General features: G+C 40.3%; 1 protein-coding gene across 3 annotated transcripts in view; it reads left to right on the top strand.

Annotated features, from left to right (window-relative positions):
- ryr2a (ryanodine receptor 2a (cardiac)) overlaps positions 1–25,189 on the top strand; it is a 710,821-nt gene that overhangs the window by 579,934 nt on the left and 105,698 nt on the right. Inside the window, exons 109-122 of one of the 3 annotated variants that reach the window (XM_070545355.1) lie at positions 20,828–20,942; positions 21,133–21,236; positions 21,387–21,653; positions 21,774–21,867; positions 21,948–22,015; positions 22,090–22,284; positions 22,385–22,447; positions 22,591–22,707; positions 22,826–22,888; positions 22,990–23,103; positions 23,225–23,278; positions 23,371–23,463; positions 23,567–23,626; positions 23,747–24,101. The exons of the other annotated variants lie outside the window; for them this stretch is intronic. Of the exons in view, the coding sequence (XP_070401456.1) occupies positions 20,828–20,942; positions 21,133–21,236; positions 21,387–21,653; positions 21,774–21,867; positions 21,948–22,015; positions 22,090–22,284; positions 22,385–22,447; positions 22,591–22,707; positions 22,826–22,888; positions 22,990–23,103; positions 23,225–23,278; positions 23,371–23,463; positions 23,567–23,626; positions 23,747–23,869 (1,530 nt within the window). The 3' untranslated portion in view covers positions 23,870–24,101. Of the gene's footprint in view, positions 1–20,827; positions 20,943–21,132; positions 21,237–21,386; positions 21,654–21,773; positions 21,868–21,947; positions 22,016–22,089; positions 22,285–22,384; positions 22,448–22,590; positions 22,708–22,825; positions 22,889–22,989; positions 23,104–23,224; positions 23,279–23,370; positions 23,464–23,566; positions 23,627–23,746; positions 24,102–25,189 lie in introns of those variants that run through there. 3 annotated transcript variants of the gene reach the window in all.

The following is a 25,189-nucleotide window of genomic DNA, read 5'->3' as shown; positions in this document are numbered from 1 at the left end:
GATTAAAAAGTGGGCGTGGCTTATAGGCTATAAATAGGCTTTAAACGTTTTCGCCCATTTACTCCTGAAAAATACATATTCTATACAGAAAATTACAATTCATATCAGTCATAATGACATCTACAATCACAGAAAATTTTTTGAATTTTGTCCAATAGGTGGCGCTGTGGTACCCCAAAAATATTTTTGGCATGTTTCTCCCCATTACTTTCGTAAAAAAACAAATGATCTCATCCAGTATGTTCATTGAGTCAGTCAAATTTAGATGAGTATTTTACAAAATGTTTTAAACTTATGCAAATTAGTAGAAATTTGCATAGTAAGTCCAACGTACTTTCGTTAACTCCTCCCGGCCGTCAAACTCAATCACATCACATCTTTCCCTGACAAGAGAGGAGGAGCGGCTGACCAAAAGATGTGAAGGGATTTTGGATAATTTGCTTATTTTTTTTAATATGATTTTTTTTTTTAAATTTTGGAGAATGAAAAAGTTTTTTTAGAGTAACTTCAAAAGATTTTGACATTTTTCAAAGCTGTTCATAACAGTCATACCTAAGGTCAATTCAAGTGTATGTCCTGGTTTTCAACTTGATTAAACAATAGGGGGCGCTATAACTGGGAAGAAATTATACTGCTGAACTGGCTAAATGGATCTGCACGAAACTTAGTGGTTGTCATCACTATAGAGTCTTAAGATTACATTATCAATATGGTAATGATTTATCAAAGTGGGCGTGGCTTATGATAATTTAAAATTTCAAATTTGAAAAATTTCCTAAAAATCATTATTTGCATGTAAGAGGCTAAGATTTCCAGATTGTGTTAGCTGGATAGGCTAGAGCTTATGTCACGAAAGCCGCAGCTCCATGTTGAGGTTTACGCTTTATATTTATGAAAATACATTTTTAGGCTAGCAATTGTAGCGCAAATTCTGTTCTCACAACCTTCTTGTAATTTGCTACAAAGTTCACTCTTAGGTGGTTTATGAAACAAAAAAATGTCGTCTTGATATGAGCTCCCCCTTGTGTTTAATTTTAGGACATATTTTTGTCTACAGACACTAATGCAAATATTATTTTATTGTAAGTACAGTTTTACATTTATGACCCCAACAAAAATATAAAAAGAATTCTCACGTCACAGAGGCAACCTGGGAATATTTTGAGATTTCTGTACAAAAGCATAGATTTTTAATTAATTTTTAACTTTTTACCAGTTTTTCTGTATAGTTGGACAACAACGTAATTAATTTTTGTTAGAAAACTTTTTAGGTATACAGTAAATATAAGCCATTAACAACATTCCACACGTACCTACGGTGATCTGAGATTTTTCTCCTAATTATAGAAAGTAGCACTATTTTTTTATGAATATTTAAATTTTTGTTGTGAACTTTATAGTTATATTTCCTAATTTTTCTTCAAAAAAGCTTTGAGTCAACTGATTTAAAAACAACATCATATTATTCCGCATGTTAACAGTGCCATGTGAGAATATTTTGGTAATTTTATGATGATTTATGTATTTTTCATGATTTTTTAAAACAATTGATCAGTAAGTCACAAAATGAAACTCATTGTTTTTGTTGAAAATCTATTAAATCTAAAGACATTATCAAGTCTTTATGTTATCTGTAATATTCTGTTGATGTATAGATGATTGTTTGATAATCTCACTCATTAAATCTTCACGTTCTTTAATAAGGAAACAGTGGAATTCCATTGTAATCACGATTGAGAAGTCAGCCATGCCTCTGAAAGATATGTGTATAGGCTTTGCAGGTTTAATGACGTATCCTGAGTGTTACTTTCATTGCGCCGGTTGAAGTGAGCTGACGGGACGCCGGCGGGAGAACGTGTTTTTGGGGCGGGACCGCGTGAGGACTGGCGAAGTTGAGGGCGGGGCGGGTGGGCGACTGGCGCTGGGGGCTTGGAACCCGTTGATAACTGCTTGCAGTTCTAGTTAGGGTTCCAAGCCCAAAGGGCAGGGAACCCTATTGTTTTTCTACGGATTTTTCATTATTAGGGTTCCAAGCCCAAAGGGCAGGGAACCCTATTGTTTTTCTACGGATTTTTCATTATTTAGGGTTCCAAGCCCAAAGGGCAGGGAACCCTATTGTTTTTCTACGGATTTTTCATTATTTATTATTTATTATTTATTATTATTATTCTTCTCCGCTGTGTCTGTATGGGCGCAAGAGCCTGAAATTGCCAGGGAAAATCTGACATGGCAGTCTGATAGAAAATCCTGCCCGCTACTCAGATTCGAGAATTTGGACCCCGCGTCACCTAGGTGGCGCTATTGCGGAGGTCAACACGTTTGAGGTACTAGCTCCCAAACCGTAGGTCCTACAGTCAAAAACTTTATATGTACATGATCCTTGATTGATTCTCCATCTTTTTTGTATTGGCCACGCCCATTTCCGCCTAACTAGATTTTTTGCTAGATCGCAAAAAATGCAAAACTTAGTTTTAATCACCTATTCGACATTTTTCGTCGAATCAACTTCAACCTTCGTACATGTGATCTGTGGACTAAGGTAAGTTGTTGTGATGAAGAAAAATGCAGAAATATTGAAAATTGGGCTAATGACACCATGTCAAAATCAGTGCGCTAGCTAGCACATGTGGTAATTGATGGTATCTTCACCATTTCTCAAGATAAATTGATGAGACTCTAGACCCTTATGAAGGATGAGCGGTAAGCCCTATCTACCCCATTTTGTTTGGATTCACCAATAGGGGGCGCTAAAGAGTCAAAAAGTTTGTTTCAGCTAAACGGCTTGATGGATTTCCACAGAACTTGGCAGATATGTTAATCATCGGACCCTTAAGCTATATTTTGAAAATGATTAAAAAGTGGGCGTGGCTTATAGGCTTTAAAAATTTTCGCCCTTTTACTCATGAAAAATACATATTCTATACAGAAAATTACAATTCTTATCAGTTATAGTGACATCTACAACCACAGACATTTTTTTGAATTTTGTCCAATAGGTGGCGCTGTGGTACCCCAAAAATATTTTTGGCATGTTTCTCCCCATTTCTTTCGTAAAAAAACAAATGATCTCATCCAGTGTGTTCATTGAGTCAGTCAAATTTAGATGAGTATTTTAAAAAATGTTTTAAACTTATGCAAATTAGTAGAAATTTGCATAGTAAGTCCAACGTACTTTCGTTAACTCCTCTCGGCCGTCAAACTCAATCACATCACAACTTTCCCTGACAAGAGAGGAGGAGCGGCTGACCAAAAGATGTGAAGGGATTTTCGATAATTTGCTTATTTTTTTTAATATGATTTTTTAAAATAATTTTTTGGGAATGAAAAAGTTTTTTTAGCGTAACTTCAAAAGATTTTGACATTTTTCAAAGCTGTTCATAACAGCCATACCTAATGTCAATTCAAGTGTATGTCCTGGTTTTCAACTTGATTAAACAATAGGGGGCGCTATAACTGGGAAGAAATTATACTGCTGAACCGGCTAAATGGATCTGCACGGAACTTAGTGGCTGTCATCACTATAGAGTCTTAAGACTACATTATCAATATGGTAATGATTGATCAAAGTGGGCGTGGTTTATGATCATTTAAAATTTCAAATTTGAAAAATTTTCTAAAAATCACTATTTGCATGTAAGAGGCTAAGATTTCCAGATTGTGTTAACTGGATAGGCTAGAGCTTATGTCACGAAAGCCGCATCTCCACGAAGAGGTTTGCGCTTTATATTTACGAAAATACATTTTTAGGCTAGCAATTGTAGCGCAAATTCTGTTCTCACAATCTTCTTGTAATTAGCCACAAAGTTCACTCTTAGGTGGTTTATGAAATAAAAAAAATATCGTCTTGATTTGAGCTCCCCCTAGTGTTTAATTATAGGACATATTTTTGTTTATAGCCACTAATGCAAATATTATTTTATCGTAAGAAAAATGTAATGGTTATGATCCTTAAAAAATATAAGCAGAATATTCATATCACAGAGGTAATCTGGGAATATTTTGAGATTTCTGGCCAAAAGCATAGATTTTTAATGAATTTTTAATTTTTTGCCAGTTTTTGTGTACAGTTGGACAACAACGTAATTAATTTTTGTTAGAAAGTTTTTTAGGTATACAGTAAATATAAGCCATTTACAACATTCCACATGTACCTATGGTGATCTGAGATTTTTCTGTTAATTTTAGAAAGTAGCTTTATTTTTTTATGAATATTTTAATTTTTGTTGTGACCCTAAGAGTTATATTTACCAATTTTTCTTCAAAAAAGCTTTGAGTCTACTGATTTCAAAACAACATCATATCATTCCGCATGTTAACACTGCCATGTGAGAATATTTTGGTAATTTTATGATGATTTATGTATTTTTCATGATTTTTTAAAACATTTGGTCAGTAAGTCACAAAATGAAACTCATAGTTTTTGTTGGAAATCTATAAAATCTAAAGTTATCATCAAGTATTTATGTTATTTGTAATATTCTGTTGATGTATAGATTATTGTTTGGTAATCTTTAGATCAAATATGCATTTTATAATGAAGTTTTTGTTTTGGACTCTTTCATCCATTCAACCACCCAGCCACATGCTGGTGGGAATGGCCTACAATGTAGCCACACCTTCTCTGAGGTGCACTGAGAGACGAGGCAGCATTTTCTGGTCAGAGTTGGTATTGATCCTTCAACCTGTTGATTACCGCACATGCCGCTCCACTTCCTGAGCTAATTCTGTCCCATGCAGAACATGATTTCGCTCATTAAATCTTCACGTTCTTTGATAAGGAGACAGTGGAATTTGATTGTAATCACGATTGAGAAGTCAGCCATGCCTGTGAAAGATATGTGTATACGCTAAGCAATAAGTTTTATGACGTATCCTAAATGTTACTTTCATTTCGCCGGTTGTAGTGAGCTGACGGGACGCCGGCGGGAGAACGTGTTTTTGGGGCGGGACCGCGTGAGGAGTGGGGAAGTTGAGGGCGGGGCCGGGTGGACTCCCCGCCGTGAGACACAGAGAAATTACTCTGACAAATATCACAAAAGAATCTATCTGAGTCACCATGAAAAGGTTTTACCCAGGAATAAATGCTCTCCCAGTCACTGTTGTATTAGCAATTACTTTTTTACTCTGTGCTCATTTCTCCTCACCTCCTCTCCCTCTCCTTTCCTTTTTTTCTGGTTTGTTTTGGGGGTTTGTGCGGATGAGCGCTTTGAACCTGTTAATGTCCCACCTCCTTGTTTGATTAACAGCCACTGCTGGCAGCATACAACCCGTATGCCAGATTTACCGAGAGTCTGTCAGTTATACGGGACATTTTCCCAATTTGCGAGACGTGTAAAATATAATGAAAATGCGGGACTGTCGCATACAAAGCGGGACATCTGGTCACCCTGGACACCTGCAGTCCTAAATAGAGAAAATCAGAGGTCACAGGTGACAGAAAAAGCAATAAACACATTTTTACATTTATCCACATGAGAAGATAAAAATTATATTCTTCACACAAACTATTTTATTTGTTCTTTAAACGTGTCAACTGTGTAAATCCCTGAATGTAAAACTTTACTTTTTACAGCAGAACACACGATAAACTACTGTGGTCATGTGTAAACAGCTTCACTCTTCATCTCTATGCTTAATAAAAACACTCTGTTGTCCCCCAAAACAAATGACAAGTGTAATTTCACACACAGACACACACACACACACACAGACACACACACACACACAGACACACACACACACACAAACACACACACACACACACACACACACACACACACCGGAATAACTACGGGACCCGCTATACAAGCTCGTTCTGGCTGATTTCTACTTAAAATGTAATTCAAAAAACAAAAATACAAATGAAAACTGTCTATAAACTGAACCACTTAAAGCTTTTTAGTTTTCGACCACTACTTTTTAAACAAACTTACATTTAAAACTTTGCAGCTTTCCACATTTTCCTTGTGAAAAATCCAACAGCCGGCGCACAAAGCATGTTGGGACAGCCTTGCTCTGTGAGGATACAACAGACCCATCCTCGAAATGTGGGTGGAGCAAGGATGCATTTGAGGATGTGAAACTGAGTATTCTTGGAATTCGGACAGTACTAGTTGCTGCGCTGTGATGTCATCGACACCAAAATGCGTCCTTACTAGCATCCTGCCCCTGGATTTGGACACATCCTTAAAGAACTGTTAACGGTTCAAGGTGTGGGTTCTTTAAAGCTAATATTTCTACTGATTTTCACACATTGCTTACCGTGCAAGGTCTGATTTACAATAAACTTAGAAAGCACTGGAAAGTACAAACCATAGACATGATTTATAGATTATAAAATATTGTACTGAACATTCTACCACTAGGTCACCTTCTCAGTGGCTTAGTGGTAGACTGTCAACCCTGGGACTGGGAGATCAAGGTTCAAATCGGTTTAGGTCATACTAAAGAGTTTATAAATGGAACCCAATGCCTCCCTGACTGACACTTTAAGGGCTTGGATTGGAGGGCTAAACCACTAAATAGTTCCTGAGCACAGCCACTGCTGCAGTTCACTGCTCCTCACAGGCAGGGGTCAAATGTTGAGATGTAACTTCACCAGTGTGTGATGATGACTAATGGGACTTTAACTTTATAAAGGATCACTGGCATTATGTCAGTTTGCTGACAAGAATCTGACATTTATCAAAACAAATCTAGGCAGATATCAATCATTTATGGTTAGACAAAGTCTGGACTGGTACATCTGCATTGCTGTGACAAAGATGAGGCTTTTTCTAAGCACTGGTGCCATCAGTCCCTCCGACCACCACCAGCAGGTAAGGTGGGTAAGGTGTCTCACCCAAGAACACAACAGCAGTATTTTCTGGTCAAAGCTTGGATCGAACCTGCAAACTTCTTATTAGTGGACAACCCGCTCTGCCTCCTGAGCTACTGTTGTCAGTTTCACTTCAGACTTAGTTAAATTCTTTATTCTTTTTTCTGAGACTATAATTAAAATATTTCCAATTTGTTTTAAAGATTTATTTCATGTATTATTCTGATAGCTTAATTAAAATATACATTTTTGTGGCTTACTCTCTTTAAACATCCCAATACATGGAATAGTTTATCTATCTTACTGATCTCACAAAGAAGATAAAGCAGCCTGAAGGACTTGAGTCATTTCTTTGAGATTTACAGTGAAAAAAGCAATGATATCCAAATGGTGCTGACTGAAAAGTGTCTGAATAATTCCCAATTGTTGTGTCTGCTGTATTTTGCATCTGTTTCTATTAAAACTGTGAAATACTGTTAAAACTATGTGATTCCATTAAATTTACTCAAACTTACATGAAAATTACAGTACTATGCTGCAAGCATGTTTTAGAGGTATTTTACTGTTGATTTGACTGTAATATGCTATGGGATAATGTAAGTTATTTAATATTCTATGGTAGGATGTGAAACAGAAACCCCTTGTGGATATTTGTGTTCTACATGTAGACTTCTGTTACAGTTATTCATCTACTGGACATTTGTGAAGCTGCATTTGCAAGGTTTAGAATCCCTCTTGATAAACTGATGCTTAATTGGATATTTGGTTTGTGTTCAGAAATGGCTCTCTTTGTGAACAAGTTCGTTATTACATTTTGGTGTTTAATTTTTAAAGAGTACCATGGTGAACATTTGCTTGTTGCATCAGTTTGTGTTCACAATAATCTCCCACAGTGAAAGATAATTTGTTACATGCCACTGTATTTTGTGCAGTGGAGACATTAATGTGTTGGAGATTTTTGTAGATTCCTTATTTGAGGAAAATGTGTATGTGTTGTTAATTGTATGACATGTTAATATTTATGAGGTTAATTTAAGTGCTTGATTTGTGTTGATCTTTCTTAACTGCAGCAAGGTGGATTATATTATATAACTTTATCTATACAATTTTTAAATAATCCTCAGCATTTTTGTTTATTTTGCGAAAAAAGTGTAATTAATTACATTAAAAAATGTAAGCTGAATTCCCAAAACTGTTTAAAGTATTTAAAGTCACTATAACACAGATTAGTAGATTTAAATATCAGTATATCACATTTACATCCTAATAAAATTAGAACTAGACAAAAGTTAAAACTTGAGCAGTTACAGTTCAAAAGGAGCAGCGAAAAGAGAAAAAGTTTTCAATGTTAATGTAAAAGTTGCTGGAGTTGGAGCAAATTTTGAGTCTTAATATTAGAACTACCAGGATTTTCTGACCCCCTCAGCTCTACCAGAGGTAGCCAAATGGCTCCTTGGTTTGAAAATCACAACTCAGCCACTGACAATTAGCTGCCTTTCATTTGTAAATGTAGCCATTCTCTGTGCAGAGCACAGACAACAGCCCATTGGAATGTGGAGGAATGCTGGGGAGCAGAAAATTTTCAGTCATTTAGGTTGGCCTCATTTTGTTAGCCTCTTTAGCCCATTAGCCCTGGTAGAAAATGATTCACAAGCTCTTTTTATAAGACACACTGTGCTGGCAAATCTGCGTAACATTACCATGTGTTTTATAAACGATGTTGTGCGATTTTTGCTGCATTTGTTGTGCCTTGCTTGGTAGTAATATTGCGGTAATCGTCTGTGCTATAAACAGGGATTGCGCATTGCCACAACAGAGGAAGATGTCAAATGACATAGCAAATGTGCGGCGAATTGGAGTGACATAAGATCTGTGAACTTCTGTCTTTACATTCAGAGGCAGAAGTAGCCAGACAATTCTCAGGAACTGTGACGGACAGCCACCTCTTTGAGGGTTTGTCTAAAAAACTCAAGGAGCATGACTTCAGCAGAGACAGAGAACAGATCACGTCAAAGCTCAAACGATTGGAGAAGTTTCGCTTTTCACTGTTTCTTTTTACATGCAATTGCAGCCAGGTAACCTGAAAAATAAATCCTGTTCAGATGTAGCTGATCACCTGAAGCCTTTTCAAGAGTCTGGCTTGTTTTCAACACCTGAGAAGCAGCTTCATCACAGCTGTTATGAACCTTCTTATGGAACCTGGAAAATCAGTTTTTAGTTTTTTTTTTTAGTTTATTTATTTGTCATATGCAAGTTAGCACAGGGTCAACATTGCAATGAAACGTGTATGACGAGCAGCGGTCTCTCAGCAACATGATACAGGAGAAAATATAATAAAATATAATAAAATATAATAAAATAAAGCAAAAAAATATAGTAAGGAGCAAAATATTAGAGAGACATGGTAAAAGGGAAAAGATGACTAAATATATATGTGTCAATAAAGAAAATCCTGAAAAGAAATATGACGGGAGGGCAGATGGGATATTGCACAGGAATGAGCTGCAGAAAATTACAGTATTGCACTTTAGATATAAATTACAGTATTGCAGGATATAAATTATGCAGGATATAGATTACAGTGTTGCACTTTGGATATAAATTACAATAACAATAAAGTGAAGTGACCAGTACGGATTAAATATAGTACTTGTGAAGCTGCAGGGTAGCTTCTGAGTCCTGTGTTGTGTGTGTTTAGGTGTTGTGGTTGAGGTGTCGTATGGCTTGATGATAGAAACTGTTTTTAAGTCTTGTAGTCCGAGCAGACAGACTCCTGTAACGTCTGCCAGATGGTAACAAGGAGAACAGCTGATGTGCCGGGTGGCTGTGGTCCTTGATGATGCTGTGTGCTTTCCGGAGGCATCGTTGGAGATAAATGTCCTGAATGGCAGGAAGCCTCATGCCAGTGATGTGCTCTGCTGCTTTCACCACCCTCTGTAGTGATTTACGGCTGCTGGCAGAGCAGCTTCCGTACCACACTGTGATGCAGCTCGTCAGCAAGCTCTCAATTGCACACCTGTAGAAATTTGAGATGAAACAGGCGCTCACGCCAAACTTCCTCAGCCTCCTCAGGAAGTAAAGCCGCTGGCGAGCTTTCCTGATAGTAGTGTCTGTGTGAAGGGTCCAGGAGAAGTCCTCAGTGATGTTGACTCCAAGGAACTTGAAGCTGCTGACCCTTTCGACCTCGACCCCGTTGATGCGGATGGGTTGGTGTTCCCTGACTGGTCGTTTCCGGTAGTCCACTATCATTTCTCTGGTTTTGCTGATGTTGAGAGTCAGGTTATTTTCCAGGCACCACTCGTACAGTGCCATCACCTCCTCTCTATAGGCCGTCTCATCATCCCCTGTGATGAGGCCTATGATGGTTGTGTCATCCGCAAACTTGATGGTGATGCTGGTCTCATGTTTAGCAACACAGTCGTGTGTGAACAGGGAATATAGGAGGGGGCTAAGCACACAACCCTGGGGCGTACCTGTGTTTAGGATGAGTGATGAGGAAGTGTGCTTACCAACTCTCACCACCTGGGGCCTGTCTTTGAGGAAGTTTAGAATCCAACTGCAGATCGGTGTTCCCAGCCCAAGGTCGACGAGCTTCGTGGCAAGTCTTGAGGGGATGATGGTGTTAAATGCCGAGCTGTAGTCGATGAAGAGCATTCTTGCATATGTATTCCCTTACTCCAGGTGAGTGAGGGCGGTGTGTGTTGCCAGGGCGATGGCATCCTCTGTGGCTCTGTTTGTCCGATAGGCAAACTGAAGAGGATCCAGTGTGTCAGGGAGGGAGGAGCAGATGTGACATTTGACCAGCCGCTCCAGGCACTTCATGATGACGGATGTCAGTGCAACAGGACGGTAGTCATTCAGACAGGAGACCACTGATTTTTTGGGAACGGGAATGATGGTGGATGCTTTGAGGGACGTCGGGACCACTGACTGCCTCAGGGAGAGGTTGAAGATGTTGGTAAACACCTCTGCCAGCTCGTCTGCACACACTCTGAGTAGCCGGCCTGGGATGCCGTCTGGTCCTGGAGCTTTGTGAGGATTGACCTTTTTAAAGGCCCATCTCACAGCTTCTGTTTCCAGAGTTAGAGTTGCAGCCTCACTGTCCTCTTGAGGGTAGAGGATCTCCTCTCTGTTGTCTGCATCAAAACGAGCATAGAAGTTGTTCAGCTCGTCTGCGAGAGATGCAGTGGGCTGAACACTGACTGTGCTGACCTTCTTGTAGTCAGTGATGCAGCGCAGTCCATTCCACAGTCGCCTGGTGTCAAAGCTGTGGTAGCCGGACTCCATTTTGTCCCTGTAGTCCTTTCTGGCCTTTTTTATGGACTTTCGGAGGTCATACCTGGCTGCTTTATATGCGTCAGCATCTCCAGAGTTAAAGGCAGAGGTTCGCGCTTTTAGCTTGGCGCGAACATCTTTATTTACCCAGGGTTTCTGATTTGGGTATATGCGGACAGTGGTTTTTGTGATGATATCATCCATGCACTTCCCAATATATCCAATGACAGAGTCTGTGAGTTCATTGATGTTGCCATCAGCTGCATCCACAAATATCTGCCAGTCAGTTGTCTCAAAGCAGTCCTGCAGGACCTCCTCAGCCTCACTGTCCCATTTGTAAATAACTCTGGAAGCTGGTTTTTCCTGTTTTAGTCTTTGTCTGTATGCAGGCAGCAGCAGAATGGAACAATGGTCTGCCTTACCAAAAGCTGGGCGGGGGAGGGGTTTGTAACACTCTTTGAATGGAGTGTAACAATGGTCCAATGTTTGATCACCTCTTGTGGGGAAGGAGATGTGCTGATAGTATTTGGGGAGAACCTTCTTCATGTTGGCTCTGTTGAAGTCTCCCAGCACAATAAAGGCAGCTTCTGGATTTTTGTTCTCAAGTCCAGTGATGATGTCATACAGTTCGTCCATAGCCGTGGCTTTATCAGCGTGTGGTGGAATGTAAACAGCTGAGAGGAGAACTGAGCTGAACTCCCTCGGGAGGTAAAAAGGCCTGACTTTAACGGTCAGGAGCTCGAGGCTATGAGAGCAGTAAGTTTTTAAGATACACACATCTCTGGCCCACAAGGAGTTAACCATAAAGCACACCCCTCCTCCCCTCTTCTTGCCTGAGTCCTTCGTTCGGTCTCCCCGGTAAACAGTGAATCCATCCGGCGTGATGGCGCAGTCGGGGGCGCTGGGCTCCAGCCATGTCTCCGTGAAGGCCAGAACGCAGCAGTTCCTGATGTCTTGCTGGTGTTTAATCTGTGCACGCAGCTCGTCAAGTTTGTTGTCCAGAGACTGGAGATTCGCGAGCAGGATGCTGAGGAGAGGTGGCTTGCTGTTTCTCTGTCGCGTTCGGCACAAAACTCCAGCACGTTTTCCCCTCTTTGTTTTCCCTCGACGTCGTGCGAGTAAACAAAGGATCCCAGGCAGCACAGCGTCCACGGAGTCAAAACCAAGCGCTTGTCTGTCATACCGCGTGTATGATCGCGCTGTGCGCACAGTAATAGAGAGCAGAACAAAATAAATAATAAGATTTTTGCTGAGATGACTGGGAGCTCTCGTCGGTGCTGCCATCCTACGGCGCAACCACTCCGAGTCAATCAAAGCCTGCATTGCAGTTAACCTCCTTTATTCCCCCAAAACTGTTTGAGTTGCAATAGAAAACATCCACAAAAGTCTTGTGCATTTGAAGGTTTATTGTTCTAATAAAACCATAATGCTTTCTTGGATTGCCTGAGCATTTTGTGGCTCTTTTGTAAAAAGGGCTTTGGTCGAATCTGGTAAACTGAACTTGCCCGCCCAAAATAATTTATGACTGACTTTGTGAAGACTTCAGATAAGCACACAAGTTGTGAATGCAACATAAGCTATATAGGCTACAAACATAGTAATTATAAAAAATCTGGTTTCACCTGTATGCTCTGTCATTATATCCTGCATGTAGCCTCTGACAGAAGACACTCTTGTTGAGTATTCTTGTGTCTCTGGTTTTTCTCTAGCTGCCTCTTTACCTGACTGCTAGAAAAAAACAGGCATGAGGGGAAGGTGAGGGGAGCACCAGCATCTCCTGAAGTGATTTACAGAACATAGACAAACAACCACAAGTGATTAGGAATGCTAGGCGAAAACAACGGTGCCAAATGGCAGCTCTCTGGGAGTTCTAGTGATAAGGAAACTAATTCAATATGTTAGTTGGTAGCTTTACCCTATCTGACCTAGGGGTCTGTCTACTAATTCAAGATTTTTTAGAAAAAAGTGTGATTAATTGCATTTAAAAATGTAAGCTAATCTCCCAATACTGTGATTATATGTTCAAAGTTTTGACTACACCATTTAAACCTTCTTACTGTCTTAAATTGTGATTTAATTCCTTAAATATGGTCAGATGTTAACGTAGGTTTACACTAAAAGTCTTGCATCATAATGAGGGGAAGGTGAGTACTGCAAATACAGGCTCTAAAAGTCAATAGTCTTTGATTAGGTCTTTTCATTGTGTGTTTCTCTGATGCATGTCTTGTCTTTTCAGTTCTTGTTTACTGTCATTTCCATTTTAAATGTCATTGTCAGAATGTGGGTGTAATTCTTGCAAGATAAGCTTTGTGTTAAATGTTGACTTGTTTTTAGATTCAGGCAATGCAAGATAAACTTCCTACACAAATGCTATTTGCTTTCCAGATGTAAGAAATACCACTGACTTCAAAAGGGTCAATTTGTTACATCATAACACATTTGATTTTAAATCAAAAGGACAGCACAAAACAGACAAGTTTAAAGTCACCATAACACAAATTAGTAGATTTAAATATCACATTTACATCCTAATAAATTAGAATTACACAAAAGTTAAAGCCTGAGCTGTTTCAGTTCAGAAGGAGCAGCAAAAAGAGAAAACGTTTTAAATGTTGATTTAAAAGTTACTAGACTTGGAGCAAACTTTAAGTCTTAAGGAAACAAATTCAATATGTTAGTAGGTAGCTTTACTCTGTCTGACCTAGGGGTCTACCACCTTCCTAAGGATCTTGGATTTTTACTGGATGTAGATATTGCAAGGGAAGCCTAACTATATTTTGTCATGAAGTGATTTATAAAACAGCAGTTATACATTTGATTGAACTATGCATTTACAGCTAGCTCATCTAAAAATTTAAGAATAGGAGTGTTTTGCTCAGTTATTTAGGTTCTTTTTAAAACTATGGCTGCAGTGTTCTGAATAAATTGCAGTTTTGACATGATCAGAGCATAAAAACATTACAACTGTCCAGTCCTAATTTCAGCTTGAGAGCTACTTTAATGTCACAATGTTCACATGTGTTACTAAACGTTCATATTCAACATCATTTGGTGAAATAACCTATTTCTAAACCCTACCAGAGCAAAACTGTATAGACAGATAAAAATGTGCCAAAAGTGATTCTGCTCTTAAAAGATTTAATTAAAATGTTGTTTTATTTAAAAAAAAAAGATATATTTACTCAATACAGGTTTGGTGTTCTTGTAAATTGTGATGATGTTAAACCAACTTTTAAACTTTTACAAATATAAGAGAAGTTATATAAGTTTATTTCTTAAATGTTGTTTTCTCTGACTTACAGGAAAGCCACACCCTTGCATTTAGTGTATCAATAGGTGGGCGGTAACCTGGCCCACCTCTTTGGTGATAAAAAGGTCATGCTGTTCAGCCACTGTGCCATTTACTTGGTAAAACCTCTGGGTCAAAGCTTTCTCAGTTTTTGCTGTGAAGTGGAAGCCATCTTTTACTTTTAGTAGCTTTGTTTGTGCATTTCTCCATCTTCTTTGAAGATTTTGTTTCCTGATTTGCCAGCTACAACCTGCCAAGGTAAGGTTTCAGAAATACATATTAAACTCAAAATGTTTATGGGTATAACTGTTTATAAAGACAGCATCTATGAGTGTTTTTTTTAATAAAAAGTGAACCCATATATGGCAGGTTTTCACTGGAACAGCTCCAAAGACTTAACTAGTTTTAGTGCAAATTCATTCAAAGGGGTTAGAGTTAAGATGATTCGCTTCTCATCAAAGCTTCAACAACAATGTAATAAAACTTCTCGGTGAGAAACAAAACGTTTTCAAGAAAGCAAATAAGTCCAGTTGTGTTCATTTGAATCCTATTGGATTACCATGACCTGGATGACTGAGAACCCTCAACAGCATTTTGGTGTACACTAGTGAAGGGTCTCAGTCATGGGGTTTTTTGGTTTCGTGAAGACATTTTGCTTCTCATCTGAGGAGCTTTGTCGTGTCTAAGTGGAATATGGGAGAGTCAATCTTATACGCTGTACATGTCTTAGTCTTCAACAAGGTGAAGACTCTGCAGTCCACCTACACCTGAAGGACAAGGGACACTCCTGACAAAGCATGTATTCTGGACAGAGAAGATATATGGTTTGACAGGAGTAAAATAAGCTATCTATGTCAAATGTGGAAAAAAAACTTTAACTAGAGATGGGGGGGCTTCGATTTCACCTTTCCAGTACAATGTATCCAGTATAATGTAGCTGAGCTGATAATCAGCCCTGGGTAGTGTACGTCACACACAACAACACTGAGTTTGTCATAAATATGGCGACTGAAGTGAAGTTCGCTGCGACTCTTTCCTCTGTTCTAAATGATGGTGAGGATGGACTCGATAGTGGTGTAGAACTGCCTCATTGACTGTGGTGATAGGTTGAATTTCTTCAGCTGCCTCAGGAAGTACATCCTCTGCTGGGCCTTTTCTCTGATGGTGGTGATGGTGGGCTCCCATTTGAGGTCCTGGGTGATGGTGGTGCCCAGGAAGCGACATGAGTCCACCATCATGATGGGAGTGTCAGACAGGTTTAAGGGGGCGATGGGATGTGTGTGTTTCCTAAAGTCCACAACAACCTCCGCTGTCTTCTGGGTGTTTAGCACCAGGTTGTTGTGGCTGCACCAGGACACCAGCCGTTCAGCCTCCATTCTGTAAGCGGACGCATCCCCATTAGAGATGAGTCTGATGATGGTGGTGTCGTCAGCAAACATAATTAGTTTGACAGACTCATGCTTGGAGGTGCAGCTGTTGGTGTACAGGGAGAAGAGCAGAGGGGAAAGAACAGCCCTGTGGTGAGCCAGTGCTGATGGTTCGTAGGTCCGAGACATTCTTCCCCAGCCTGACTTGTTGTTTCCTGTCTGTCAAGAAGTCAGTGATCTACCTGCAGATGGGGTTAGGCACGTTCATCTGGGACATTTTGTCTTGGAGGAGGTCTGGCAGGATTGTGTTGAATGCAGAGCTGAAGTCCACGAACAATACCTTGGCGTAGGTACCTGGGGAGTCCAGATGCTGCAGGATGAATTGTAGAGCCATATTGATTGCATCATCTACAGACCTGTTTGCTCTGTAGGCAAACTGCAGGGGGTCCAGGAGGGGGGGCTGTGAGGGTCTTGAGGTGGGGGAGAACTGGGTGCTCAAATGACTTCATGACCACAGATGTTAGAGCCACAGGTCTGTAGTCATTTAGTCCAGTGATTCTTGGTTTCTTGGGGACAGGGACTATGGTGGAAATCTTGAAACAGACAGGCACATGAGATTCTTCCAGTGAGGAGTTGAAGATGCTTGTAAACACTATGCTTTAGAGTGGCAGGAGTCACGCCATCAGGGCTCGGGGCTTTTCATGTGTTAAGAAACCTGAACTGCTTCTGTACATCTGCTTCATGAATGTGTGTGTTAAGAGACCTGAACTGCTTCTTTACATCTGCTTCATGAATGTGTGTGTTAAGAGACCTGAACTGCTTCTTTACATCTGCTTCATGAATGTGTGTGTTATCGGTGGAGGCGGGGGTTCTGGGTTTGTAGTTGGTGATGTTCCTGAAACTTTTCCACACAGAGGTTGGGTCGTTTTCAGAGATTTGCTGCTGCATTTTGTCATGATGCTGTTGTTTTGCTTTGACCAATTCTTTGCTGAACCTGTATTTAGTGTCTCTGTAGGAGTCCTTGTCCCCCCTTTTAAATGCATCTCTCTTTTCAAACCACAGCTGTTTGAGTTTAGGGGTAAACCAGGCTTTGTCATTGTCATAACTCACCCTGGTGTGTGATGGTATGATGCTGTCCTGACAGAAGTGGATGTAGGAGGTGACAGTATCTGTGAACTCATCTAAACTGTCTGAGGTGGCCTTCATTACCTCCCAGTCTGTGGTCTCAAAGCATAAGCGAAGCTCATCTGCAGCATCAGTGTTCCACTTTCTTGTTGACTTCACAACAGGCTTGGAGAGTTTTAGCCTGTGCCTGTAAGCTGGGATCAGATGGATGGTCACGTGGTCAGACAGTCCAAGCGCAGCACGCGCTTCTGCATGATAGGCTCCCGTTACTGTGCTGTAACAGTGGTCCAGGTTTTTGTCCTCTCTCGTTGGACATTTGATATACTGTTTATGTTTGGGAAGCTCCTGGCTCAGATTTGCTTTGTTAAAGTCTCCAAGTACAATGATGAGGGAGTCCGGGTATGTCCGCTCCATGCACAGTATCTCTTCCGCGATCGCACGCTGAGCCTCGTGCACATCCGCATCAGGTGGGATGTAAACAGCGCCTAGAATGAATGAGGCGAACTCCCGCAGAGAGTAAAATGGTTTACAGTTTACTCTGCAGTCCACCTACACCTGAAGGACAAGGGACACTCCTGACAAAGCATGTATTCTGGACAGAGAAGATATATGGTTTGACAGGAGTAAAATAAGCTATCTATGTCAAATGTGGAAAAAAAAACTTTAACTAGAGATGGGGGGGCTTCGATTTCACCTTTCCAGTACAATGTATCCAGTATAATGTAGCTGAGCTGATAATCAGCCCTGGGTAGTGTACGTCACACACAACAACACTGAGTTTGTCATAAATATGGCGACTGAAGTGAAGTTCGCTGCGACTCTTTCCTCTGTTCTAAATGATGGTGAGGATGGACTCGATAGTGGTGTAGAATTGCCTCATTGTCTGTGGTGATAGGTTGAATTTCTTCAGCTGCCTCAGGAAGTACATCCTCTGCTGGGCCTTTTCTCTGATGGTGGTGATGGTGGGCTCCCATTTGAGGTCCTGGGTGATGGTGGTGGCCAGGAAGCGACATGAGTCCACCATCATGATGGGAGTGTCAGACAGGTTTAAGGGGGTGATGGGATGTGTGTGTTTCCTAAAGTCCACAACAACCTCCGCTGTCTTCTGGGTGTTTAGCACCAGGTTGTTGTGGCTGCACCAGGACACCAGCCGTTCAGCCTCCATTCTGTAAGCTGATTCATCCCCATTAGAGATGAGTCTGATGATGGTGGTGTCGTCAGCAAACTTAATTAGTTTGACAGACTCATGTTTGGAGGTGCAGCTGTTGGTGTACAGGGAGAAGAGCAGAGGGGAAAGAACAGCCCTGTGGTGAGCCAGTGCTGATGGTTCGTAGGTCCGAGACATTCTTCCCCAGCCTGACTTGTTGTTTCCTGTCTGTCAGGAAGTCAGTGATCTACCTGCAGATGGGGTTAGGCACGTTCATCTGGGACATTTTGTCTTGGAGGAGGTCTGGCAGGATTGTGTTGAATGCAGAGCTGAAGTCCACGAACAATATCCTGGCGTAGGTACCTGGGGAGTCCAGATGCTGCAGGATGAATTGTAGAGCCATATTGATTGCATCATCTACAGACCTGTTTGCTCTGTAGGCAAATTGCAGGGGGTTCAGGAGGGGGGCTGTGAGGGTCTTGAGGTGGGGGAGAACTGGGTGCTCAAATGACTTCATGACCACAGATGTTAGAGCCACAAGTCTGTAGTCATTTAGTCCAGTGATTCTTGGTTTCTTGGGGACAGGGACTATGGTGGAGATCTTGAAGCAGACAGGCACATGAGATTCTTCCAGTGAGGAGTTGAAGATGCTCGTAAACACAGTGCTTTAGAGTGGCAGGAGCCACGCCATCATGGCCCGGGGCTTTTCATGTGTTAAGAGACCTGAACTGCTTCTTTACATCTGCTTCATGAATGTGTGTGTTAAGAGACCTGAACTGCTTCTTTACATCTGCTTCATGAATGTGTGTGTTAAGAGACCTGAACTGCTTCTTTACATCTGCTTCATGAATGTGTGTGTTATCGGTGGAGGCGGGGGTTCTGGGTTTGTAGTTGGTGATGTTCCTGAAACTTTTCCACACAGAGGTTGGGTCGTTTTCAGTGATTTGCTGCTGCATTTTGTCATGATGCTGGTGTTTTGCTTTGACCAATTCTTTGCTGAACCTGTATTTAGTGTCTCTGTAGGAGTCCTTGTCCCCCCTTTTAAATGCATCTCTCTTTTCAAACCACAGCTGTTTGAGTTTAGGGGTAAACCAGGCTTTGTCATTGTTATAACTCACCCTGGTGTATGATGGTATGATGCTGTCCTGACAGAAGTGGATGTAGGAGGTGACGGTATCTGTGAACTCATCTAAACTGTCTGAGGTGGCTTTTATTACCTCCCAGTCTGTGGTCTCAAAGCATGCGCGAAGCTCATCTGCGGCATCTGTGTTCCACTGTCTTGTTGACTTCACAACAGGCTTGGAGAGTTTTAGCCTTTGTTTGTAAGCTGGGATCAGATGGATGGTCACGTGGTCAGAGAGTCCAAGCGCAGCGCGCGCCACTGCATGATAGGCTCCCATTGCTGTGCTGTAACAGTGGTCCAGGGTTTTCCCCTCTCTGGTTGGACACTTGATATACTGTTTATATTTGGGAAGCTCCTGGCTCAGATTTGCATTGTTAAAGTCTCCAAGTACAACGATGAGAGAGTCCGGCTACGTCTGCTCCATGCACAGTATCTCTTCCGCGAGCACACGCTGAGCCTCGTGCACGTCCGCGTCAGGTAGGATGTAAACAGCGCCTAGAATGAATGAGGCGAACTCCCGCGGAGAGTAAAATGGTTTACAGTTTGTGAAAAGATACTCCAGAGATGGAGAACAATCCTGCACGATCACTGTGACATCTGTGCACCAACCATTATTGATTTAAAAACACACACCTCCACCTGTGGTCTTGCCGGAGACAGTCACTTTCCGATCTGCGCGGATGAGGTGAGACCCCTCCAGCTGGAACGCGCAGTCCTGGGTGTCCTCACTGAGCCATGTTTCAATGAAGCATAGAACCCCAGATGACGAGAAGTCTCTGTTTATGTTCCTCATCAGGGTCAGCTCGTCCATTTTGTTGCGGTGTGAGCGTACATTAGAGAGGAAGATGCCAGGCAGAGCCGTGCACAGTCCCCGTCTCCTCAGACGCACGAGAGCGCCCGCTCATTTATCTCTCCTCCTGTGTCTTACTTTCCTGATCAAAGTTGATATTGAATCGGCCACAGATGCAACAAAAAATGAGGTTAAGTCCACCGGAATCATAGTGTTGTAACTTATGAGTTCTTCTCTTGAATAGGAGTACCCAGATACGCAATTTACACACAAAAACAGAACAAAAACAGCGCACCAAAGTACCACGGCAGCCGTCTGTGGTGCCATCTTGAATCCCTCACAATAGAGGCTAGCGACTCATCAGGTGATGGAGAGCCGAGGTACCCACAGTAGTTTTGGCTCATTGACTAACAATAGATAGCTACAGCTTATAGGCTTGACTCTCCCATATTCCAGTTTGAAGTGACAAAACTCCTTGGATGAGAAGAGAAACATCTTCAAGAAACCAAAGAAGTCCAGTTGCCTTCATTTGAACCCTTTGGAGTATCATGACCTGGATGACTGAGAACTTTCACTCGCCCTTTTTACAGTTAGAATTGACAAAGCTCCTCAGATGAGAAGCAAACTTCTTCAGAAAACCAAAGAAGTTCAGTTGTCTTCATTTAAACAACTTCAAATATAAATAGACAAAAAGAAATACTAATGACCAATAACAAGACAGGTCTTTGTTGCTTAATAGGTAATCTGTCTATTAAATAGAAGATATACATTCCCTCAGGTTTCTATATAACCTATTTAATAGAATAAATACATGATATTACATTAGTGTGTAATGTATTTGTTTAGTGATCATGCATAGTACTAAATTTATGGTATTTTTTTTCCTTGTTGTAGATGCCTCGTGGCAAAGGGTACCGTAGAGCTCAGGCCTTGAAGAACAGACAGTTTATGCCGAAGCCTATGGAAGAGCTATTCGAGATTCTGCCAAGCTGTACGACTTTTACTCCACGTAAGTTACATATTTAGTTATTTTCCAAAACATCAAATGCTTTTTTTGAAAACCTTTGTTGCATATTTTGAAATTGACATGGTGTATGCACACTGAGAAATTTCAGATAAATTAATGTGACACACTTTACAATTACATATTTACATTACATTGATATTGTGTTATTTTTTTTCCTTCATCTTACCATTAGGTCACGGAACAGGCTTCAGGCACAGGGTTTGTCGTTGGCCCTTGTCGCCTAACACAGGAAAAAGTCTGAAAGTCATCATCCCACCAGAGTCTTCAGAAAAGAAGGTACATTTAGCTAATAATTTATATTAATATTAAACTATATTATGTGCTTATAGGTTGACACACAGATTGCTGTGTGTTCTTTAGTTTCTAAAGTGCTTTGTGATTTTTATCTTCATAGGTCCTTCATTAAACAATTGTTTCTTCTTCTAGTTTGTCTTCGTCATTGGAGATTCACATCTCCGAGCCATTGTGGATGGCTATGTGAAGGTGCCTGAGGGGAAGCTGTCCTTTGGCTACCTGTCGGTTCCTGGTGGTACAGCAGCCCACCTTACCACTGAGGTCCGGCATTTAGTTCTCCCACGTGATCCAGATGCAGTGTGTCTGCTCGCTCCAAGCAACAATCTGGACAGTCCTATTTCTGAAGCAGAAAAAGACTTCAAGTGTCTTTTGAACACCATTTCCACTCTTTGTCCAAATGTAAGGATAGATGCAATTACAAATAATGTGCCATTAAAAGGCAATTACTGAATCAAATTTATATTCTGGTGCTTTTTTCTACAATGATTTTTAATGTCATGTAAAATTTCTGGAAAACAGGTTTTTGTTTTGGATTTCCCTCCAAGACTGAGCCATGACACGGTTGTGCAGGACCATCTGAGGATGATGTTTCACAGGGTCTCAGTACAAATGGGTATGTTGAACTTTAGTGTGCACTATACAAAATGCTTCTAACTGGAAAAACTAATTGTTAACAAAATATATTTCTTTCAGATGTCCCATACTCATCAATTGCTGAGAACTTCCCCTTTCATCGCCTGGATTTGTGGGGCAGAGATGGGGTAAGTGAGAAGCTTACTGACTTTTAATGATTAAGAGGTATTAGCTTTAGCTAAAAATGTGTTATTTTCTATAGGTTCATCTCAGTGACAGTGATGGTATGGACATTTTTGCACAATTGCTCTGGCAAAAAACATACCTGCACCTCCAAAGTCAGAAGGCCCAGGTTACCCCCAAGAAGTCTGCTGCTAGAGTGGTCGTTCAACACGCAAAGCCCATTCAACCCCAAGCAGACCAATCTAAGTGGAAAGTTGTTTTGCCTGGCAAGAAGGTAAATTGTTTTTCTATGTTTTTATTTCAACTGCAGACATTAATTGGCTGTTTAGATTTTCAACAATCATGTAATGTAAAAATTTCATTAATTTTTTCAGAGGTCTACTCCAGCTGGTCCAAAGGAGCAGAGATCATCTTCAAAGAGAATTCTTCTTCATGAGGTGAATGATTAATTTTAATTAATTAGGGTTCCAAGCCCAAAGGGCAGAGAACCCTATTGTTTTTGATAAATGAGATTTTATTTGATGTTCGTCATGTTGATTGATATGAGTTTTTCTAATATTGTCTACATCAAAATGTTCAGGCCGAAGTCTGTTTTGAAGTTAATCCCAAATACTTCCACGAAGATCTGCTGCATGTCTTGGAAAATGACAGTACTGGATGTCCAGATGTGCTTTCACCAGATGTCCAACAAAAAAAGGTAAATATGAAGAAATATGTTTTTTCATTATAATGTTTTGATATTAATCTTTAATTCATTATTAATTTTAGATATTTGTCACCTAAGAATTTACAATCTGTTCATATTTTGATGACAGGTGGTACAACCTGAAGGAAAGCCAGTGTCCTTTGGAAAAGAGAAAAGTGTTGTCAACACGCAGGTTTGTTATTTTTTTATCATTGTTTTCCTATTTGTTGGTCAAGTCCTCCTGTAAAACATGCACAAAGTAATTACATGCATTGTATACTGTTTTTATTTCAGGGACAGGCAACAACGATCCAGAAGCCCCCTGCCAGTGCAACAGCACCAATAAAGGAGCAAGTGATCATGCCCTCTGATGATCATGAATGGCCAACACTTGCAGAGAGTTTAAAGGTAATTACGATTTACACACACAATACTTTTAAAATATAAAGTTGTAATATTGCTTAAGAGGTACACATTTCTACAATAATGGAAAAATTAACATAAAACCTTGAATGACATTTTCTTTCAGACATCTCACATTCATCCAAAAGGCTCACGTGGCACACTGATGTCTCGTCATCAGGTGAATAAACTCTCATTCAAAGAAACCAAATCAGTTTTGTTGCCTTTACTTGAAACCTTTGGATTACAATGATTCCCTTCATTTACTTACAGAAGTACCTGAAGGACTGCAGTGTGGTCCTTCAAAAACTGAAAGAGAAAACTGATGACGCCAGTGTGCCATCACCAGCCCCCAATGACAAAACGGTGAGACCTATCAGCTTTTTTCATTGAATGATGCTCATTCTAAAGTTTTTACTCAAATAATTATATTCTTTGCTTATTTAAATAAACCTTTTCATTTTAACAGTATGCAGCTGCTGTCCAAGAACAAAAATCTGTTTCACGCACAGATGTCACCAAGGACCAGGTCTGACATTGGATTTTAATATGATTGTTGTTTTTGACATCACATCATGTGCTTGACAAATAATTGTAAATTTCATAATACTAGAATATATTGTAAATATCCTGATTTGATTTCCAACAGGTTTGCTGTCACTCCCAGGAGCATTTGAAAGACTGCGCTGAGGTTCTACATCTCCAGATGAACGAAGACAAATACAGTGTTACATCGCCTGTACCAAAAGGCAAAATGGTAGGACCTATATGACATAGTCTGATTATTGATGTTAAATAGCGTACTTAATCCTACACATATTCTTTCCAATACTTATATTTCCTAAATATTATAAAACTTTTTTTATTTTAACAGAACGCAGTTGCTCTCCAAGACCAAGGACCTGTTGACCTAGGAGATGCTACAAAGCAACAGGTTTGACATATTCCCCAAGTGAAAACATGCCCATTTTATTCATAGATTTTCTTCTAATGTTTGAATTTTTATGTTTGTTTTCACAGGAATGTAAAGAGAAGGAGACGAGTGTTCAACCTGAGAAGGTCCATGATGCTCCTGGTGTTGCAGCTTCAAGTGTTACCATTGCATCTTCCTCATCAAATCAGGAAAGTTTGAACACTTTTCATTCTATTGTCAAAGGTTCATTTCATCAAGGTCATAAGCGTTTTGGGTGCAACCGATTTAAACAGTGTGCACCAAACAGCATTACAGCCATCATGACAAACACTGTCAAAATGGCTTCCACATGGTCAAGAAAAGACATTAACAATATCTTGATAAGTGGTGATAGTTTATACACTTACATGAAAGAGCAAAACATGATCAGTGATGCAGAAGGCAGTGGTTATGTTTTTGTTCAAGAGTTACCCACAGAGCACACATTCCATCATCACAAGTTCTCTTTGGAATACATGCAGACCTTCACAGGACATCTTCATCAGCAGATTTACCATGAAGATGTTTCAGATTTTGCCATGCCTTTGGACGTTGCATTACAGAGAGCTATATTTGACAATGACGGCTGTCTGTTTACAATTAGTAGAAACACATGTGCAGTTTTGAAAGAACAATCTCAGTTTTCTGTTTTTGATCCACATTCACGTGGTCATGATGGTCTCTGGCAGTTGAATGGCACAAGCATAGTAGCACACTTTGATACTTTAGACCAAGTTTATACACATTTAATCAATCTCTCTCACTCTTTGTGTGCTGACAATGCAAATGAAGAGGACACAGCTTTTGAAATGACCGGTGTTAAGGTGACAGCTCAATCTATGAGTAAACCTATCCAAAGTAAAACTGCTTCTTGCCAAAATGATGTAGAGTTAATCAGTGGAAATGATGATAGTTTTGATGACGATACATTTGATCAGTTAGTAGTTGAAGAAATTGAAGATGTTGCAGTCAGTGACACATCTGAGTCTCTTTCTGAATCTCCATCTCGTTGTGAGCTCATCCATACGCAAAATAGTTCTTTTCAAGATGATGCAGAGTCAATATGTACTAGTTTTGATGATGATAGTTTTGATAAAGTAGTACTTCAGGAAATAGAAGATATTGCAGTTAATGACACCA

This window comes from Nothobranchius furzeri, chromosome 16 (genome assembly GCF_043380555.1).
Source record: "Nothobranchius furzeri strain GRZ-AD chromosome 16, NfurGRZ-RIMD1, whole genome shotgun sequence".
In the NCBI taxonomy this organism is placed as follows: Eukaryota; Metazoa; Chordata; class Actinopteri; order Cyprinodontiformes; family Nothobranchiidae; genus Nothobranchius; species Nothobranchius furzeri.
Note: the sequence above shows the minus strand (reverse complement) of the source record. Positions and strands in the feature narration are given on the sequence as shown.